The following is a 21,321-nucleotide window of genomic DNA, read 5'->3' on the forward strand; positions in this document are numbered from 1 at the left end:
TATATAAGGTACCCGCGTCGGCGCCATTTTCTCACTCGGCTGTGGACAGTGAAGAGGGAGGGTGGGAGTTAGGGCTGTGTAGTGTAGTGTAGTGTAGTGCTGCTGTTGTCCACTACTTCAAAGTCCATAGGGGCTGGCTGTGTTGTGCTGTGCTGCTGTTGTTAATAGGGGCTGTGTCCACTACTTCAAAGTCCATAGGGGCTGGCTGGACTGTGTTGTGCAGTCAGTTCTCCATAGGGGCTGTGTCCACTCCAAAGTCCTGTGCAGTGTCCCAGTCCTAAAGGGGAGCTGTAGTGTTGTCCAGGGGGTGCTCTGTCCATCAGGGGTGCTCCCCCCAAGTGCTAAAAAAATAATATATTTTCTGTGTTTGTGAATTGTGTGCGCAGTAGCCGCACGTGCATCAACAAAGTAGTGCCAAGCGGGCGCCTGTGTCATAAGTAAAGGGCCGGCTGGCTTGACCGTTAAAGGGTGCTGTAACCCCCGAAAGTACACTCCGGTCCAAACCAAAAAAAAAATTATTTTCTGTGTTTGTGAATTGTGTGCGCAGTAACCGCACGTGCATCAACAAAGTAGTGCCAAGCGTGCGCCTGTGTCATAAGTAAAGGGCCGGCTGGCTTGACCGTTAAAGGGTGCTGTAACCCCCGAAAGTACACTCCAGTCCAAACCAAAAGAAAAATTATTTTCTGTGTTTGTGAATTGTGTGCGCAGTAGCAGCACGTGCATCAACAAAGTAGTGCCAAGCGTGCGCCTGTGTCATAAGTAAAGGGCCGGCTGGCTTGACCGTTAAAGGGTGCTGTAACCCCCAAAAGTACACTCCAGTCCAAACCAAAAAAAAAATTATTTTCTGTGTTTGTGAATTGTGTGCGCAGTAGCCGCACGTGCATCAACAAAGTAGTGCCAAGCGGGCGCCTGTGTCATAAGTAAAGGGCCGGCTGGCTTGACCGTTAAAGGGTGCTGTAACCCCCGAAAGTACACTCCAGTCCAAACCAAAAAAAAAATTATTTTCTGTGTTTGTGAATTGTGTGCGCAGTAGCCGCACGTGCATCAACAAAGTAGTGCCAAGCGTGCGCCTGTGTCATAAGTAAAGGGCCGGCTGGCTTGACCGTTAAAGGGTGCTGTAACCCCCGAAAGTACACTCCAGTCCAAACCAAAAAAAAAATTATTTTCTGTGTTTGTGAATTGTGTGCGCAGTAGCCGCACGTGCATCAACAAAGTAGTGCCAAGCGGGCGCCTGTGTCATAAGTAAAGGGCCGGCTGGCTTGACCGTTAAAGGGTGCTGTAACCCCCGAAAGTACACTCCAGTCCAAACCCCCCAAAAAAAATTTTTCTGTGTTTGTGAATTGTGTGCGCAGTAGCCGCACGTGCATCAACAAAGGAGCAGCGCCAAGCGTGCGCCTGTGTCCCATAAGTAAAGAGCCGGCTGGCTCATTTCTTAAAGGCTGGTGTAACCCACAAAGTGCACTACTCTCCAGCAAAAATAAAAAAATATTTTCTGTGTTTGTGTGCGCCTTAGCCGCACGTATATATCAAATCGATATAACATAAATGGAGGACCAAACTTTCTCCGATAAAAATAAAATAGAGAAAGATCAAGAACCACTTCCTCCTAGTGCTGAAGCTGCTGCCACTAGTCATGACATAGACGATAACATGCCATCAACGTCGTCTGCCAAGGCCGATGCCCAATGTCATAATAGAGGGCACATACAATCCCAAATGACAAAGTTCAGGAAAATGACCTTGAAGAAAACATTTAAATCAGCTGAAGAGAAACGTAAACTTGCCAATATGCCATTTACGACACGGAGTGGCAAGGAACGGCTAAGGTCGATCCCTAGTATGTTCATGACTAGTGGTTCAGCTTCACATGACGATGGAAGCCCTCCTCCCACTAAAAAAATCAAAAGAGTTAAGCTGGCAAAAGCACAGCGAAGAACTGTGCTTTCTAAGAAGATATCACAAATCCCCAAGGAGAGTCCAAGTGTGGTGGTGGTTGCGATGCCTGACCTTCCCAGCACTGGACGGGAAGAGGTGGCTCTTTCCACCATTTGCACGCCCCCTGCAAGTGCTGAAAGGAGCACCCACAGTCCACTTGCTGATATGCAAATTGAAGATGTCACTGTTGAAGTACAACAGGCTGAGGATACTGGTGTAGCTGGCGCTGAGGAGGAAGTTGGCGAGGAGGATTCTGATGGTGATGTGGTTTGTTTAAATCAGGCTCCGGGGGAGACAGTTGTTGTCCGTGGGATGAAAAAGCCCATCACGGTCATGCCTGGGCAGAAGACCAAACATTCCACCTCTTTGGTCTGGCAATATTTCTATCCAAATCCGGACAACAACTGTCTTGCCATATGTACCATATGTAAAGGTGAAATAAGTAGGGGTAGGGATGTCAACCACCTAGGAACATCCTCTCTTATACGGCACCTGCAGCGCGTTCATAAAAAGTTACTGTCAAGTTCAGAAACTTTGGCTAAGACCGTAAGCAGTCCAGGGACACCTAAATCCCGTTGTCCTGTTGTATCCAAGCGCCTGCAAACCACACCGTCAACTCCCTCCTCGTCAATTTCCTCCTTAGTCAGGATCGGAAGTAGTCCTGCAGGCCATGTCACTGGCATGACTGACTCTCCTATCCGGGATTCCTCCGGAGGATCCTGCATTGCTATGCCTACTGCTGCCGCTGCTGCTGTTGCTGCTGCTGGGAGTCGTTCATCATCCCAGAGAGGAAGTAGGAACACCACTACTTTTACTAAACAATTGACGCTCCAACAGTCCTTAGCGAGGAGGATGAAGTACGACAGCAGTCATCCTGAAGCAAAACGTATAACTGAGGCCTTGACTGCTATGTTGGTGTTAGACGTGCGTCCGGTATCCGCCATTAGTGCAGTGGGATTTAGACAATTGATGGAGGTAGTGTGTCCCCGGTTCCAAATCCCATCTAGATTCCACTTCACTCGGCAGGCGATACCGAGACTGTACAGAAACGTCAGAAAAAGTGTCCTCAGTGTCCTGAAAAATGCCGTTGTACACAATGTCCACTTAACCACGGACATGTGGACAAGTGGAACAGGGCAGACTAAGGACTATATGACTGTGACAGCCCACTGGGTAGATGTATCACCTTACGCAGCAACAGCAGCAGCGTCACCAGTAGCAGCATCTCAGAAACGCCAGCTCGTTACAAGGCAGGCTACGCTGTGTATCACCGGTTTCAGTAAGAGGCACACCGCCGACAACCTCTTAGAGAAACTGAGGGAAATCATCGCCCAGTGGCTTACCCCACTTAGACTCTCCTGGGGATTTGTGATATCTGACAACGCCACCAATATTGTGCGGGCATTACATCTGGGCAAATTCCAGCACGTCCCATGTTTTGCTCACACAATAAACTTGGTGGTGCAGAATTTTCTGAAAAGCGACAGGGGCGTGCAGGAGACGCTTTGGGTGGCCCGAAAAATTTCAGGCCACTTTCGCCATTCAGCGACTGCGTGCCGAAGACTGGAGCGCCAGCAAACACTCTTGAACCTGCCCCGCCATCACCTGAAGCAAGAGGTTGTGACGCGGTGGAACTCAACCCTCTATATGCTTCAGAGGATGGAGGAGCAGCAAAAGGCCATACAAGCCTATACATCCACCTATGACATAGGCAAAGGAGGGGGTATGCACCTGACTCAAGCGCAGTGGAGAATGATTTCCGTGTTGTGCAAGGTTCTCCAGCCCTTCGAACTTGCCACACGTGAAGTCAGTTCAGACTCTGCCAGCTTGAGTCAGGTCATTCCCCTCATCAGGCTTTTGCAGAAGCAGCTGGAGAAAGTGAAGGAGGAGCTAAGACGGAGCGATTCCGCTCGGCATGTGGGACTTGTGGATGAAGCCCTTCATTCGCTTTGCCAGGATTCCAGGGTGGTCAATCTGTTGAAATCAGACCACTACATTTTGGCCACCGTGCTCGATCCTAGGTTTAAAGCCTATGTGGTGTCTCTCTTTCCGGCCGACACAAGCCTGCAGAGGTGCAAAGACCTGCTGGTGAACACACTGTCAGCTGAAGCGGAACGTGACACGTCAACGGCTCCTTCTTCATTTTCTCCCGCAACTGGGGCTGCCAGGAAAAAACTTAGGTATCCTAAGCAACCCGCTGGCGGTGATGCAGGGCAGGCAGGACCAAGTTTGGACATCTGGTCCGGACTGAAGGACCTGGCAACAATTTCTGACATGTCTACTGTCACTGCATATGATACTGTCACCATTGACAGAATGGTGGAGGATTACATCGGTGACAGCATCCAAGTAGGCATGTCAGACAGTCCATACCTGTACTGGCAGGAAAAAGAGACAATTTGGAGGCCCCTGTACAAACTGGCTCTATTTTACCTGAGTTGCCCCCCCTCCAGTGTGTACTCCGAAAGAGTGTTTAGTGCAGCCGGGAACCTTGTCAGCGAAAGGCGTAGGAGGTTGCTTCCACAGAATGTGGAGAAGATGATGTTCATCAAAATGAATTATCAGCTCTTCCAGGGAGACCAGCCTCCAGAAGGTACAGAGGGACCTGTGGTGGTGGATTCAAGTGGGGACGAGTTAATACTTTGTGAGGATGAGGATGTACACACTGAAGAGGGTGAGGAATCGGTGGATGAGGAGGATGAGGATGACATCTTGCCTCCGTAGAGCCAGTTTGTGCAGGGACACATTAATTGCCAGCTTGTTTTGTGGGGGCCCAAACGAACCAGTCATTTCAGCCACAGTTGTGTGGCAGACCCTGGCGCTGAAATGATTGGTTTGTTAAAGTGTGCATGTCCTGTTTATACAACATAAGGGTGGGTGGGAGGGCCCAAGGAGAATTCCATCTTGCACCTCTTTTTTTTCTTTGCATTATGTACTGTTTGGGGCCTAGTTTTTCAAACTGCCATCCTGTCTGCCACTGCAGTTTCACGCCTAGATGGGTCACGTGTTTGTGCCGCCCACTCGTGTCGCTTAGCATAGTCATCCAGCTACCTCGGTGCAACCTTTTGGACATAAAAACACTATTGTGAGGTGTGAGGTGTTCAGAATAGACTGGAAATGAGTGGAAATTAAGGTTATTGAGGTTAATAATAGCATAGGAGCAGAAAAACCTACAAATTCTGTGATTTTAGCTGTTTTTATGCTTTTTTAAAAAAAAATACAGATCCAAAACACAAAACCCAGAACCCAAAACACGGAAGGGTGGTTTTGGCAAAACCAATCCAGATCCAAAACACGAAGAAAGATCCAGATCCAAAACCAAAACACAAAACACGAAAAGTGGCCGGTGCACACCCCTAATATATATATATATATATATATATATATATATATATATATATATATATATATATACTGTATATTACTAAGTGATAGCAGTAGTTAATAATTTGTTAGTTGGTTGCTAATGATTAGTGAGATTATAAGATTGCCTGCAAATAAATCTGCTGTTCAGTATCTCTGCTAATAAGTGTGTCTGTGAGAGCCTATGTTATTATTTAGAATGAAAGCATGTTCTATGTAATGTCATGTCATATTTTGATCGTGACCAGCAAATCAGTGAAATCCAAACCAGCATCGCAGGATCGCAGGATTGCGGCTGGATCGCAGGATCGCTAGTCTATGGGGGCCATTAGAAATGTTACTTTCTGGAACACGTTTTTTACTTTTCCAGCTACAGTACTTGCAGGTCATTCAGTATGTGATCTATCATGGGATCAGCCACCAACATTTATAATGTAGTAGAAGGCAATGTGCATGCTAGCTGACCTCAGGTATGTGACACACATAGTAGGGTACAAATAGGATACATACAGGACAGGACTCACCTTCTCACCAATGGCTCCTGCTACACCATCATGGCCAGAATCTCCCTGCACAAAGAGAAAATGGTCAGGTGCGTCCCATACAGAGTGCCTGGCATCCCTTTCCAATACCCTCCACTCACTGATGGGTCAAGAATTCACTTATATTAGTTATAATCCCCTAATACTGATAGTGATAATGACCATGACAGTGCTCATTTCAATAATGTTCTCCTGTTTTCTATGTAGATGTAAAATCTTCCAATCAGCTCCTGTTCTATATTTATTTCCATGGGACTCTCATCGGGACTCTCTAGAGTCTCTTTGCACTACTCTTGTAAGACAGTAATGAGCCCGTCTATGGCGACAATCATGACAGTTTTTTAAGTGAGCCAACATATGTCACAGAATAAGAAGGTGTCTAAGGATCGTTAATGGTTTCTAACTGAGCAGCCACAGATAGTGACCGGCCTCAGACAGCGAGCGACCTCAAATAGTGACCTGGCCTCAGACAGTGAGTGGCCTCAGACAGCGATAGGCCTCAGACAGCTAGCGGCCTCAAATAGTGACCTGACCTCAGACAGTGAGTGGCCTCAGACAGCGATAGGCCTCAGACAGCTGGCGGCCTCAAATAGTGACCTGACCTCAGATAGTGACTGGCCTCAGACAGCGATAGGCCTCAGACAGCTAGCAGCCTCAAATAGTGACCTGGCCTCACATAGTGACCTGGCCTCAGATAGTGACTGACCTCAGATAGTGATTGGCCTTAGTCAGTTATCAGCCTCAGCGAGTGACCAACTTTACATAGTGACCGGCCTCAGACAGTGACCGGCCCCAGAGAGTGAGCACTCCTCTATAGTGACCAGCCAGAGAAAGTGACCAGCCTGAGAGAGTGACCAACCTCAGAGAGCCAGCCTTAGAGAATATTTGGACAGGGGTGGTTTAAGAGAAGAGGGGGCCTGTGTGCAGGCTCCATGTGGGCCCCCTTTTATCTGTGGCACAGTAGGCTCTAACATTGTGCCAGTGTCTACTGTGCATGCGCAGGTCTATTGGAACATGGCGCCCGCATCACAAAGGTGAATATAATTATATGGGTGAAGGGTGTGCGGTGTGGGCCCTTCTGGGCACAGGGGCCCGTGTGCGCCACACACCCTGCACCCATTATAGATACGACAATGGCCTCAGATAGTGACAGTACTCAGATAGTAAGTGCCGTCAGATAGTGAGCACCCTCCGGGTGACCGGCCTCAGATAGTGACTGAGGGGCTAAAATGGCTCAAACAAGCATCTTGCCTATGGCCTCACAGGTTTTTAATGAGGCTCTGCTCAGAAGATGGGCAGTGATGTATATATTATGTCTATAAATACAATTATTATGGTTTAAGCTGGCTCTAATACTCAACTGCATTGTAAAAATATCAGACATGTTGTACAGCAATAAATGTTTGAAATGCTGGAACTTCCAAGAATAGCGATTAGGCTTAAAATACGGCAATCATGGGGGACAGAAATACAGGGATGGGGGAACACTCACTTTTAGACCTGGTTTTCCAGTTGGGCCTCTCTGACCTCTTTCTCCTCTTGTGCCCTGAATAGAAAACAATCATGGAAATAACAGAATTGTACTTGGGGACTGTGACTGGCATTCTGTGGGCACACTGTGCTAGAGAGTGGGGGGTACTTATACAGTACAGTAAGCAATGGCTATCAGTGAGAACACTAATTTAGCAACAAATGAGAGATTTTATTGCTAATCTACCTTGCCCTGCACTGGTCAGAGTCAATAGCCATATTATTACTACTGGTTATTGCATTGTGTATGTTTCTATCTAGTAAGTGTACTACAGGGCGTTACTGGATATATTACAAATAAGAAGTGTAATAATACATGGTGCTTTTGGATTGAGGACAGATAGATAACTGTCACTTGTCCTCAGAGAGAACATCCTGGTTACTCAGATAGATTCTGCCCTGCCACTTATGCAGCCCATATAAAGTGTACCTGTCCTCTGTTCCCAACGGAGGTGGCCATATTGTGGGCGGAGCCAAGATTCAACCGGTCAATTAATGAGGATCTAATCGCATAACTGAGCTATTGGTTCAGCCCGCAACATGTCTGTCTCCACTACTCATTGTTGTCATAAATGTTCTTATAATACTACACTGCAATGAATAAAACACACAGCAATATATATATTTCAGCTCTCACAGCACATTATCCATGTACACACCCTCATTTCCCACAGGTGATCAGACACCTAAGATAACTAACTCCCTCATAGAAGGCAATTCAGTCAGCAGCTTGGCCGCGATGTGCCATTCCGGTATAGAACATCCGAGCCGGCAACATTGCTAATTCATCCTCCCACCCCATAGAGGTGCTCAGGAAAAGCACTAATGCTAACTATAAATGCCGGATATGGGTCAAACCAAACATCATGGGATGGTCAGTGGCACATCGCTGCTAATTGAATAAGCCCCCTACAATGATGTTGGCGACATCTATATGAAAGCAGATACCCCAATTGGCACACAGTACTATAGTAGTCATGTATGTATCATAAATGTGTATGGTCTAGCAAACTAAGACATTTCTCTTTATTCAACTTGAAGTAATAACCATTGGTTTAATATTATACCTTAATAACACATAATATAAGATATACTTACCGAGGGTCCCCGCTGCCCGGCTGCTCCAGGCTGCCCACCTCTTCCCTATGGGATGAAACATCACATTATACTAACAATACAATGTATTTAATTATAAGGGACATATTATTGGTGTATTTTATACCATCAGATGTAGGAAATGTAATCACAGCAAAACTAAAACAGATTTTTAAAGGAAATCAAAAGTGATGTCCACCCAAATAAAGGACAGCGCTCCCTCTATATAACACCCATTTTTATCACGCCAAAGTTACTTCCCACCAGATATATTCTCCACACAATAGGACATTATAAAATATAATAATACCAATATATGCCACTATCTTTATAACACTGCTCTTGCTATAATCCCAGCTGTTACTTACGTTTAAGATAGATTTTTTTTTAAAGAAGGAACACGGAGTTCAACTTTTCACTAGAAGGTGCTAGTTAAATGTTAAGTAGAATCTGATTGGTTGCTATGGGCATTATCTCCATTTCTAAAAACTCTCACTTTAGTAAATATACCCCTAATAGAGGTATTTAGGGCAGTGCAATGTATACCAGCCAGACCACCAGTATACTCGGATTTCCTCTGCAGCTGCCTACAGGACTCCTGCACAGGAAATAGGTACCGTCTTAACCACTGACTTCTAGCTATGATGCCACTTGTACACAGCTACAGGTGTTCCTGCCCTTCCAAACTCTGTGACCCGCCCCTTAGCAGACACAGCAACAGTGACATCTGCAGGCAATAAGAAAGTGCTACATCTTTTACTAAGAAAAGCTGCAACACAATAAATAAATGTTATCAGTTGCACTATATTTTATTGTACACAACTTATCAGAACTCATAGCATGCTTGGCAGATGGTCCCCCCAGAGGTATATGTGTAATTGTTTTTACTAGGTACATGTCCCTCTGTTTAATGCAGGCGTTTTATCTCTGCTCTCTTTAACCATTTAAATCCAAAGAAAACACTTATAGGACTCACCCGCTTGCCTTTTTCACCAATCAAACCAATCGGACCAGGGAATCCTGTTGAGCCCTGTAATAAGATATAGTTAATCAGCACCATGGCCTAGTTTTGCATCCTGTCACTCCAACACCCTGCCTATGGCCGCAGACACTAAGAGGTCTTTAGGATGCCCCAACATCCAGGCTATTAAATATGTCACCCTGATAAGTTATATAATATATTCATTGCCAGCCGCATTATAAAACTGGCATATAAAATAACAGGATCCCTATTAGGAATTGTCTGCATTCATTAGCGGTAATTGTTAGAGGGTGTGTGTAACAGCGCTCTTAGGGATTCAGTAGTTTGCTTGTCCTTTAGGAGCAGCTTAGCTTGCGAGGCGTCCACCCTCGCATAATATAATGTGGTAACAATAGGTTTTGTACTAAGCGCTACACTGCTTGTACTGTAAGTCAAAAGGCTTTTTTATTTTTTAGAGTAATATTATTGTCGTGGTATATTATATATACATCAATGAGTGACCACCTTTATGAGCAATATACATTTACAAAAACTGATCTTGTACAAAAGAAAAGTTTACTTAAAATGTATCTAATAGGGTCGGAGTCATAGTGCTCCTTAGTGAATCTTAATGTAGCATGTAATCAATGGAAAATACATACATAATCCAGTTGCAAATGGATGATTTGTAATAAAATAAATGAATATCTCAGAAATGGACTTGGCACGCGAGCGTGTCTCTATCAGTGTGCTTTGCTTGTTGTATATGGGCCAATGGCACTTTGAAAAATAAAAAGTAAAAAATGTGTAAAAAATGGGGGGGGCAAAATAAACACTAGGAAATCTCTGTGTGCTTTGGATGATGGAATATCACACATGAATATCCTCCTGGGGATCGTGTATCTCAGTCAATATGGTGTCTGATGATGTCCTGTACGCGAGGTCAGTAAGCAGTGTTCTGGCAGGGCATTCATTAGGGCACAGGTTCTCAAACTCGGTCCTCAGGAACCCAAACAGTGCATATTTTCCAGGTCTCCTCACCTGTGAATATTGTAAAATGGGTCAGTGAGTAATGATTAAACCTGTGAACCTGCTGGGTGACCTGGAAAACATGACCTGAGGGCCGAGTTTGATAACCACTTCATTGGAGCTACAAGGTGTAAATGTGCCCAGGCGTATCATGCATAGGTACACTGCCCGGGCACACCCACTTAGGAAATCTTTTCCCTGCCCACAAGCTCACATTCTGATTTGCCAGGATGTTTGGCACCATCTACCTACCTGACATCCCTATATCATGCAACCCAATAATCTGCTTATCCAAAGTACATTTGTTTTGTAGTTACACTGTATCCATATGTTTCTGTCTTCTATATGTAAAGTAATTATATTACTCTGCACTGTAATTACACGAGTGATGGATATTATCTGACAATTATTTGGTTTGCTTAAATTGTTAATTTTTCTCAATGGAATGATAGACATAGTTTGATCACCAGCTTATATGTAAGACCCTCCCCTTAAACTTGTTATGCATTATTTGAAACTATGTTACTTCAATTATAGTCAAACTCCAAAATATTACCCCCACCCCCTCCCCAACATCTGTTTAAACCCCCTTCAAACTACATACTTAAAAGAAGCTTCTTTGTGGTCAGAGTCACATTAAACATGTTACATTCCCCACTGAGGTAGAGACATGAGCTTATCTAGGTCAGTGGTGACAGAAGTCCATATGAATAGACACACTTACCTTTCCACCTTGACGTCCAGGATATCCTGGAAGACCTGGAACTCCCAACTTTCCCTGGTGATAGAAAATACACAGTGTGTCATTAACAACATAACAACATTGGGTGTGTACTGTGACAGGGAGGACAGCTGTTTGGGTTGTGTATGCTGGAAGAAGAAAAAATTAAGCTTTAAAGAATTATTGAATTGAAAACGTCTACTTCCAGCAGAGGGCCATGCCAACTCCATCCTGAGGTCATGCCAATTATATCCTGGGGTCATGCCAACTACATCCTGAGGCCGTGCCAACTACATCCTGAGGACATGCCAATTATATCCTGGGGCCATGCCAACTACATCCTGAGGTCATGCCAATTATATCCTGGGGTCATGCCAACTCCATCCTGGGGACATGCCAATTATATCCTGGGGCCATGCCAACTACATCCTGAGGTCATGCCAATTATATCCTGGGGTCATGCCAACTCCATCCTGGGGACATGCCAATTATATCCTGGGGCCATGCCAACTACATCCTGAGGTCATGCCAATTATATCCTGGGGTCATGCCAACTCCATCCTGGGGACATGCCAATTATTTCCTGGGGCCATGCCAACTCCATCCTGAGGTCACGCCAATTATATCCTGGGGTCAATCAGCCTTAATAGATTCATTGGACAGGATGGAGTAGCGGATTCTGGTCACTGATTCCTTTGTCATTCCTACAAGACCGCTGCCTATGTGATCATGGCATGCTCCTATTTAAAAGCACAATTCTCAAATGGGATTACCAAATAGGTACATAACATTATATATTATGGCTCTGGCTCTGTGAATTAGCCAACCTTTTCTCCAGGAATGCCCAGTGAGCCGATCTCTCCCAAGGGCCCAGATTGTCCCTTTGGCCCTTCCGGACCATCCTCTCCACGAACTCCAAGAACTCCAGGATCCCCCTACAATGGCAGCAATGGGAAGAAACATTGATGAAATGGGAAATGGTATTAAAATAAAAAAAAACATAGTAGGAATAAACTGATCTGTGTATCATAAAGATTTCTGTTACACAATGCCTATTGGCCACATCTCTTAGCAAATCCCCTTTCTGGATTTAACAATTGCATAACCAAATGTGTTGTTCAAAATACTCTATCTCCACCCTAGGACTTGAGCTGTAGGGTAGTAGCGCACTGGCACATGCTGTGAACAGAGCTTGGCATTTTTCTGCTCTCTCTCAGACTGCATGTCCTGGCAGCATACAAGTGACAATGTACCAGTAGCTTGATAAATGAATGTTGATTTTTAGTGGCCTGAAAACACTCACTTTTGTTAGCAACCAACAAGCTCTTTCGATCTATGGAGCAACATATGCAGACTGAAATTTCACCCATACAGGCCAATCTGCCTTAATACCAATAATACAGATAAGGGAGGACTAGAAATCCCATATCAGCATATCAACATACAGAACATTACTTAAATGTAAGCTTTCCATATATAAGTATTTTATGGATTCATCAATGCTCCCTTCTTTCTCACTACCTGAAGTTCCCAGAATAACAGCCCAAATCAGTAACTAAGAGACAGTGCTTAGCTGAACAAAGAATCTCATAGGTGGGCTGCCAAGCTGGCTGGGCTCTGCAACCCAATAACAGATCCATCAATAGACAGACAGACTCACAGACGGACAACCCCTGCCCTTCATCTAATCATCTTACTCTGTCTCCTTTGATCCCAACGTCTCCCTTGAAGCCTGGAAATCCATCTTCACCCTGTAACAGATTAAGCATTAGGAGTCTGCAGTAGTGGTCCCTTTTATAGCGATATTAATTGGGTAGAGGGATCTTCTTGGTGGGGAAGGTGCCAGGGCACAGCAGAGCAGGCATTTGCCTGGAGCCACTGACAATCAAGGGGCTCCATGGACCAGAATCTGCTCTACTTCTGGTGTAAATTGCACATGTAATAAACAACATTGAATACCACCATTTTAGTATTTCTTTTAAATATAACATAAATGTATATAGTGTATACATACTGTATAGTGTTACAGTCTTGTCATATATAGATAGCGTAAAAAAATACAACCTTATGCAGAATAGAAACAAGTTATCACATTTACGATGGCATGACTATAATACCTCTTATAATAACAATCTCCTTTATTAGTCTGGATGGCAGACAAATTGCAGAAACAAGAATTTCTCCTTGGTGATCCCTATTACTGGTCTAACAGAACTTACATCTCCATTATATCGGTCAGCTTGCTCAACAGTAATCACCCAATCCACAGGATCCAGCAACTTTATAAAACCTAAGCTCCAACCCAGCTCTGTCCTCATTGGCTTGTACTAAACCCATTTATTTTCCCAGAATCTGACAGCTCCCTATTTCACTATATAAAGCTGACTAGCTCAGGTGTCCTGTTAGACCAGTTTGAGTTCAGTCATGCTCTGAAGTCTGCCAGCAGGAGTGAGAGCAGAATCTCCCCCACACACCTGGGGTAAGTCCCTTACTTTGCCACAAGGGAAAGAACGACTCTCCTTAGAAGTGGAAGAGAAAAGATGAATTGGCATAGTATGTCAGAGTGTGTCTTTGGAAGACCCCATACAGTATGTCAGGAGCCAAAAAACAGATGAAGTCAGCGGTCATATCCTATGAGATGATAGCTGAGGCAATAAGGACATCTTTTGTGTCTGTAGCGATCATATAATGAGAGCTTTAGATCCAGGGAAATTAAGTCAGACCTGTAAAACCTTAGCATAAATGACCTGGTCATTGGTGGGGAGCCATATATGGTCAACAAAAGACTAATGTTGGAAACCCAACAGGGTAAGGTGAGAGAAGATCTATTGTATGGCTGCTGCTCTCCTAATACAAAATGGTAGGTGCCACCAAGTAATTTATAAATTGATAAATTGCAGCATTTGCTGATAAAATCCATTTATTTTTGGATACAACTATGCCAAAAAATACAGAATGGACAGTAGTATTTGGGGTTCCAGGTTTTCATTTTACTTATGCTGAATGTTTACGGCCTCAAATTGTTTTCTTGTTTGGACCAACCACCACTGACATCCACTGATACCCTGATAGGCATCAGGGCGTCATTAAAAGTGGAATTCATGGGTCAGCCCCAAACACTAGAAAATTATACATACACTTTATTTGATGTTTTTGGTGTAATACCACTTTTTAATGCTACTCGTCAGAACAGCAGAGGAGTGGGAGCATGAGGATCAACGATTCCTACACAATTCACGCAGCACTTTGGTTCCATCTTGGAATGCAGTGTGAGCATACTCTTGCAATATGCTTATCTGGACCAGCCCATAAAGTAATATGTGTTAAAGTGGTCCCCTGCTTAAAAAGATCATTTTACTACACACAGAGCTGCTGGGTCAAGGAGAGAGCTGATCAATGAATGGTGGAGAAGGCCAAGCTGTATTCAAGGTGATCAGTTGGGTTCTAGAAAATGGTGGTCGTCACAGCGTATAACCCCAACCAAAGTACTCTTATAAGGAAGGAAGGGGGTATTTTGATACAATATTACCAGGAAATACCACTTTATCATATATGCATCATTGATCTCTGTTCTTTTCTAGATTTAGTGATGTGTCTATTACATGTTCTCCTGGGAGCTCGAGTCTCATACATAATAATAATCACATCTTGTCCACTCACCTTCTCACCTTTGCTTCCCTTTATCCCTCTCACACCAAAAGCTCCCTGAAAAATAAAAGTCAGACAGCAACATCAATTTACTAAAATATCCCAAATGTAGGAAGTGGCCATATTTATCACAGGACAAAGAGCCTCACTGCAGATACATTAACTCACTGGTGAGAAGCGTGGAGGCACTGAGAGGAATCTGACCACTAATCCGCCTCACTGATGTTACTTGTTAACACATACTAGCTCAGCTGTGACAGTAACTATAGCCTTCCATCAACACGTCTAAATCAGCCTTGAGTAATGAACTGGACAAGTAAGTGGAAAACATATGCAATGTGATATTACACTGCCATGTGATAACAGCTATCTCATTATCAGTGGCAAGGACATACAGTATATAATACATATCTCCACTTACCTTAACTCCACGAGTTCCTGGATATCCAATAGGACCAGGAGGGCCAGGAAGACCCTAGTAGCAAAAGAGGAAAAACAGATTTGTAATTTGCCTTCTAGTAAAAATCTCTTACTTATGCTGGTGCTTGTCACAGGTACAGGACTGCCCCCAAATGAATCTATAAATCTAATACCTGAGCTCAATTCAGCCAGCAACACCAATCACTAAACTATGTCTCCTTGTGGCTATTCCAATGGATACAGTATGATTTACCACCGGCCGCATGTGAAAATCCCAATCGTTGAAAGGTAAGTACTGACTAACCTATTCTACCCCCTAACCCTAAGCCTCCCGTAGGGGTGCCTAACCCTAACCTCCCTCCCAAGTGCCTAACCCTAATCCCCCCTCTAAGTGCCTAAACCTAACCCCCCCTTCCCCGCCGCCTAAACCTAAGTCCCCTGGGGGGGGGGGTGCCTAACCCTAACCTCCCCCGGGGGTGTTTAACCCTAACCCTCCTTCTCCTAGCCATAACCTAACCTCCCGGTGGGGGTGCCTAACCCTAAGTCCCCCCCGGGAACCCTAGACCTAACCCTCCCCCTCCCCACAGCTCTCTGCGTCTGGTTTACCTTCGATCGGTAAGCCGGGTATCAGGCTCCCGGTGTAGGGAAAATGAGAGATGTCAGGATTTTGACCCTGTTATTTAACCCTTGCCGGGATTAGACAGTCGGGAAGCCGATGGTCAGGATTCCGTTCATCGGCTTCCCGACTGCTTCCCATTCCAATAGCTTGGAGCATCAACTACTATGCTTAAAATTTTAAAGCCCAAAGGAGCTTGTACCAAAATGTAGTTCTCCAAAGCATAAAGTCCAAACAAACAGCTCCCCACAGTCATTTGATCATCCATCAGCTTAGAGCAACTACACATCTCTGAATGTAACAACTCAAAGTTCCAATCAAAATCCTATATCATTAACGATGTGTTAGTCAACTGTTGACCTCACTATGAAGAACATTGAGTGTTCCCCATAAATAGCTTTTGCTGTGCACCACTGCAGCTCTCCCTTTGCCCTCTCCATGTCTCTCCATTTATCCCCTTCATTGCCCCTCTTAGTTGTCATCATCAGTGCCATTTTGCAGCATCGCTGCTCAGATCAGACACTTCCTGTCTGATCTCCTGCGTTGTATGACCCCATTCAGCAACAGGCTGCCTCAGGATTCACTGCCTGTTGCTTTACAGCTTTACAGGGACATCTCTCCCCCTGCTCATCGCAAACCCCCCCATCCCCCCCCCCCCCCCCGCTCGGCTCTACTACGCGCCGCCAACCCCTCCCCCTACCATGCAAACAAAATATGTAGTTTACAACTAATACAAAATACTCTAACCGGCATCTTTAGGCCACCAGCTGCCGTGGCACCCGCTGACAGCGCCGTGGCACCCCAGGGAGGCGCGGCACACAGTTTGGGTACCACTGCCTTAGCTGATTCAGAAATCCTGTGAAAATGTCCCCCTAGTGGTGACTGAGTAAAGTGAGCAACATAAAGATGTCAAAAGTATTCCATTAAAAGCATAGGACGAGGCCCTAACTCCACTAGCTCAGAGCCTGTATAATGTATATCAAAGCAGCTTATGAATCAGGAGGTGGATACAACTGATTTATTTAATAGATACTTTGGTTCGTATCAAAAATTTATTATTTATTTGCTAAATATGGTAATTTCCCTCAATAGCACGGGAGGAGCTGTTATAAGGGAGGTGCTGTTATAAGGGAGGTGCTGTTATAAGGGAGGAGCTGTTATAAGGGAGGAGCTGTTATAAGGGAGGAGCTGTTATAAGGGAGGTGCTGTTATAAGGGAGGAGCTGTTATAAGGGAGGTGCTGTTATAAGGGAGGTGCTGTTATAAGGGAGGTGCTGTTATAAGGGAGGTGCTGTTATAAGGGAGGAGCTGTTATAAGTCTAGATTATTTTCAAATTTATTAGACTTTGTTGAATTTTTTTATTGCTGTTGAGGGGCTCTTCTCTCTCCATTTTCTCTACTTCATTAAAGGCCTTTTTCAATAGTTGTTCTGGGTAGCCCCTTTCTAAGAAGTTTATAACAAAGATTTAGGGCCTGATTCAGACCCACTCGCGAGCGGCTGTCCGCTCGCAAGTGGGTCGATGTTCTGCACTGAGCATGCGCACGACGGAGGGAGCCTTAGCTTGTGTTTGAAAACTTTCCAGATCTGAACAATTATGCCTAATGCTGCAAATTAGGTGTGTCGGTCACTACGCTGTAGATAAGAGGAGTATGATTTAAATGTCTTGAATTATATACACTTTGTGATATATGTTTTTTTAATATTGAAAGTCAATGATTATTTGTCATTTTTACTTTTTAGCAAATAAATAACTAATTTTTGATACGAATCAAAGTATCTATTGAATAAGTCAATTGTATCCACCCTGATTCATAAACTACTGTTATACACATTGTTGTTTTTTCCTTTTTGGGACTGCCTATCCCTTCCAGCTTTATTGAACCAGGGTGTGTTATTTAACTCCTGAAGCGCCTGGGTTTTCTCTCTTTTTTTCTATTACTTTCAGAGCCTTGCATAATGACCGTGCATAATTTGGCAAAGCAAGAAATGTCCCCAAGAACAGGCCCTCTATAACCCTGTATCTTATTTCAATAACTTCATTGATATTAGTTTTGTGCTGCTACTAGAGAATCAGTGTTCCCTCTCTGCCCGTCTAATGCAAACTTCTACTTTTTTTTTGCAAATACCACTCGTCTTCCACCAACATATGCACTCTATATGCACTAAATTTATGCTGTATCACTGCCACTTTATCCTTCGTAAATGATGTATATATTCTACTTTTATATTAATATTTTGCCAACTTTATGAAAATCTCTCCAACTTGATTACTTACTTGAATCCCCTTTTCTCCAGCAGGTCCTTCTCTCCCGGGATGTCCCTGAGAACAAGTGACAGTAACATAAACAGCGGATATAGGTACAATGCAGTGCTTACTAAAAGTTTCATTCTAAAATCAGGATCTAAAAAGGACAGTTTGGGTCACACAATTGGGACACAATGGACGTTGTTTTATCCAACCTTAACTCGCTTGGAGGTCTTTGGTTGCACCTTTTCCTTGTAAGACATCTGTCGTTTGCTAAAGAACACCCTGAGGCATCCGATATTGGTAGATACCACAGCCTTACAACCAATAAAAGAATCCTCTGGCTGGTAATAATATAATAACACAATTGAGTATTGTCCTAGCTTTCAACATAATCTTTTTGTTTTCCAATTTAATTGGACATTTAGCCTGATTCAGACCCGCTCGCAGTGATGTCAGTGAGAGAGCTTCTGGCTCTATTAGAGCCAGAAACTCTCTAGGGCTTGCGGCCACGAGACCCTACCACATGGGTCTTGCCGCAAGCCCGATGGTCACGATGGTCTTGACCATCGCGACCATCATCCTGGCCGCTCGCAATAGGTGTGGGTGGTCACCCACAGCTATGTGAGCAGCCAGAAGGCCGCTCAAAAAAAACAAAACACCCAGATTCAGAGCGAGCGCTCTTTCAGAGCGTCCGTCTCTGAATCAGGGCCATTGTTCCTATTTAACCTATTTGGAACACATCTCTTTGATGACTGACCCCCTCATTCTAAACATATGGATATTTTTTTTAATACATGATTGCACATATACATATGGTTTTTATTTTATGTATGTTTATGTACAATATTTATGCACCTGTCATTTATCTTTCAGCATATAGGAATAAATGTATGTGTTTACATATCCTCATGTAATATACTCATTTTCTTGACCATTTGTACTTTTGAATTACACTTTTGATATCTCATTCTAAAAGCTTAGTGTCCTATATTAATTTGCATATGGAAACCTCCAGTGGTGGTGGGCGGTGGATTATTTGAACCACAGCTTTCATGGTGCCAATACTGATGGGGATTGAGGTGATGTGATCATTTCCTAGAAAACGTGACTCTTGGTGTCCTGGTCCAGAGGGCGGAATGATGTCCTGTGTTTACAGGAGAACTTAGGCCAAGTTAGACCAGTGTAGGTGCCAATGGTGCTTGCCAAGAGGCTGACACTTCTGCTCTGAAAATGAGATCAACGTGACTGTCTCCTTCCTAAAATAGAAACCTATATATATGAAAACCGTGTCTCTTTGTCATACTGTTTTGTCTGTGTGTGCTAGCCATCTCATGACCTCATTCCAACGTGATGATTGATCACAACACATTAAACTTAAGTGATTACAACTGATGTGGATTTCATGGAGCATGGAAAGAAGTCAGCGTGGGCAACACATGACTACATGCACTAAGACATACAGCACAGTGCAAAGAATATCAATCAGACACACAAGGGGAGAACACAATATATCATATTATTACAACATTGATTTATATAGAAACTAGTACCACAAAACCAGAACCAATAGGTCTCAACATGAGTAAAGTAACCTTTATCTTGTCTGCATTGTGTTGTATAACCAACATACAGTATCAATGTAAGAAGCAAGATGGGCCTTACAATATGGGCTTAAACTTCCGACCTGTACTCACCCATTGGTGTACGCAGCATATTTGATTAGAGTGCGCACACAGGGATATCCAGAGAGGGATACTCTGCACCTAGGGGCATGTCTAGCACCACCCAGGGGTGTGTCTTGTACTACGATGTCATCAATACCCCCTCTCATCATCATGTCCCCCAATCTCCCCCTGTATCATGTCTCACCCAGTATCCCCCCATGGCATCATATTCCTATTAACTCTGTCATCTCACTGACCGACGACCATAGCGAAGCATGAACATCAGAGGCTCCACTGTGCTGCTATTTATTGTGAGATGAGTGACTCGCCTACTGACACTGTTATCTCATCTGAATGCCGATGGCACAGAGACAGAGCCCAAGCACTCCTGGACCCTATATGTGCATGCCCATGTACTCACCGGAGGCCCTTCCGATCCAGCCAGACCTGATATTCCCTGCTTTCCTGCTGGACCCTGCACAGAGAGATAATACAGACATTGATTGTGTTTTCTTTAAGGATTATCACCAGTTATTGTAGGAGAAGGCTCAGTTTATTCAACAGCTACAGTACATGTCACACTGTCATCCTGCAACCCATTAATGTTATATATGCAGTATTAATCCACTACAGGAACCTGTCAATCTTCAATTTAATTTTACCCATCGCCGTTTCAATTATTGTATTTTACATTTCTCAGTTTGTTCATCAACTTCTCTGATAATGTTCCACATTATCACAACAAGCACCCAATAAACTGGAACCTAGAAAGCCTTCCTCCCTAAGGCAACTCTATATAAGTTTATTTATCTGGATGCTAAGCTGGACAGTATTCACTGCTTTACATATTTATTTTCAATTTGCCTGATGCGCAATTCATTTCTGTAATTAGCTTGAACACATGGGGCATTCTGGCAATTGCACTACAGAACTACAAGGCCAAAAAAAACAAGGCTTTATGTACTTACAGTAAAATCCATTTCTTATAATCTATCTGGAGGACACTGCTGACTCTGGGTATAGAGGCTGGACACCAGAGCAGACACTTAAATAGTTAAATAAACTGAACTGAAGCTTCTCCCCCTCTATACCATCCCACCGCCTACAGAGCATCAGTTTTAATTTAAGTGCTGGGCACACACCCTTAGAAATACCATCTGTAAGTTATAAAACTATTACAGGTCTCCCATCAGTTATTTACAATGCAACACATTACAGAATGTGCTCATTTGTTCTAGCAGAAACATGCAGGGAAGATGCTATGGTGACCAGCACATGTAACACTTTCATAACATAACATGGAGGATTAACAAACAAGAGTGTTCAATTACACATCAAAGAAAAAACTACAGTGATCATTTAAGATACACTGCCATCTACTGGCCCTCCAGTATAGCTTCTTATATCATATTCAGCCTGCAGCTGTTGCTAACCTCCAACACAACCTTCTTCAGAATCCTTCAGTTATACCTGCTTTTATAAACCAGACCGGACCTAACTTTATAATGCTCCTCTTACATAATGACATAAAAGAACTATGATATATAGA

General features: G+C 43.8%; 1 protein-coding gene across 2 annotated transcripts in view; it reads right to left on the reverse strand.

The window, feature by feature from the left end:
- The window catches only part of COL5A3 (collagen type V alpha 3 chain), a 348,363-nt gene that overhangs the window by 56,879 nt on the left and 270,163 nt on the right, over positions 1-21,321 (reverse strand). For both annotated transcript variants that reach the window (XM_088479876.1, XM_088479875.1), the window contains 11 exons: positions 20,194-20,247; positions 18,136-18,180; positions 15,246-15,299; positions 14,837-14,881; positions 12,874-12,927; positions 12,004-12,111; positions 11,180-11,233; positions 9,442-9,495; positions 8,469-8,513; positions 7,333-7,386; positions 5,823-5,867 (listed from right to left, as the gene is read on the reverse strand). In XM_088479876.1, coding sequence (XP_088336002.1) covers positions 5,823-5,867; positions 7,333-7,386; positions 8,469-8,513; positions 9,442-9,495; positions 11,180-11,233; positions 12,004-12,111; positions 12,874-12,927; positions 14,837-14,881; positions 15,246-15,299; positions 18,136-18,180; positions 20,194-20,247 — 612 coding nt within the window. The remainder of the gene's footprint in view (positions 1-5,822; positions 5,868-7,332; positions 7,387-8,468; positions 8,514-9,441; positions 9,496-11,179; positions 11,234-12,003; positions 12,112-12,873; positions 12,928-14,836; positions 14,882-15,245; positions 15,300-18,135; positions 18,181-20,193; positions 20,248-21,321) is intronic.

The sequence above is a fragment of the Taudactylus pleione genome, unplaced genomic scaffold, assembly GCF_031769625.1.
Source record: "Taudactylus pleione unplaced genomic scaffold, aTauple2 ptg000248l, whole genome shotgun sequence".
Classification (NCBI taxonomy): domain Eukaryota; kingdom Metazoa; phylum Chordata; class Amphibia; order Anura; family Myobatrachidae; genus Taudactylus; species Taudactylus pleione.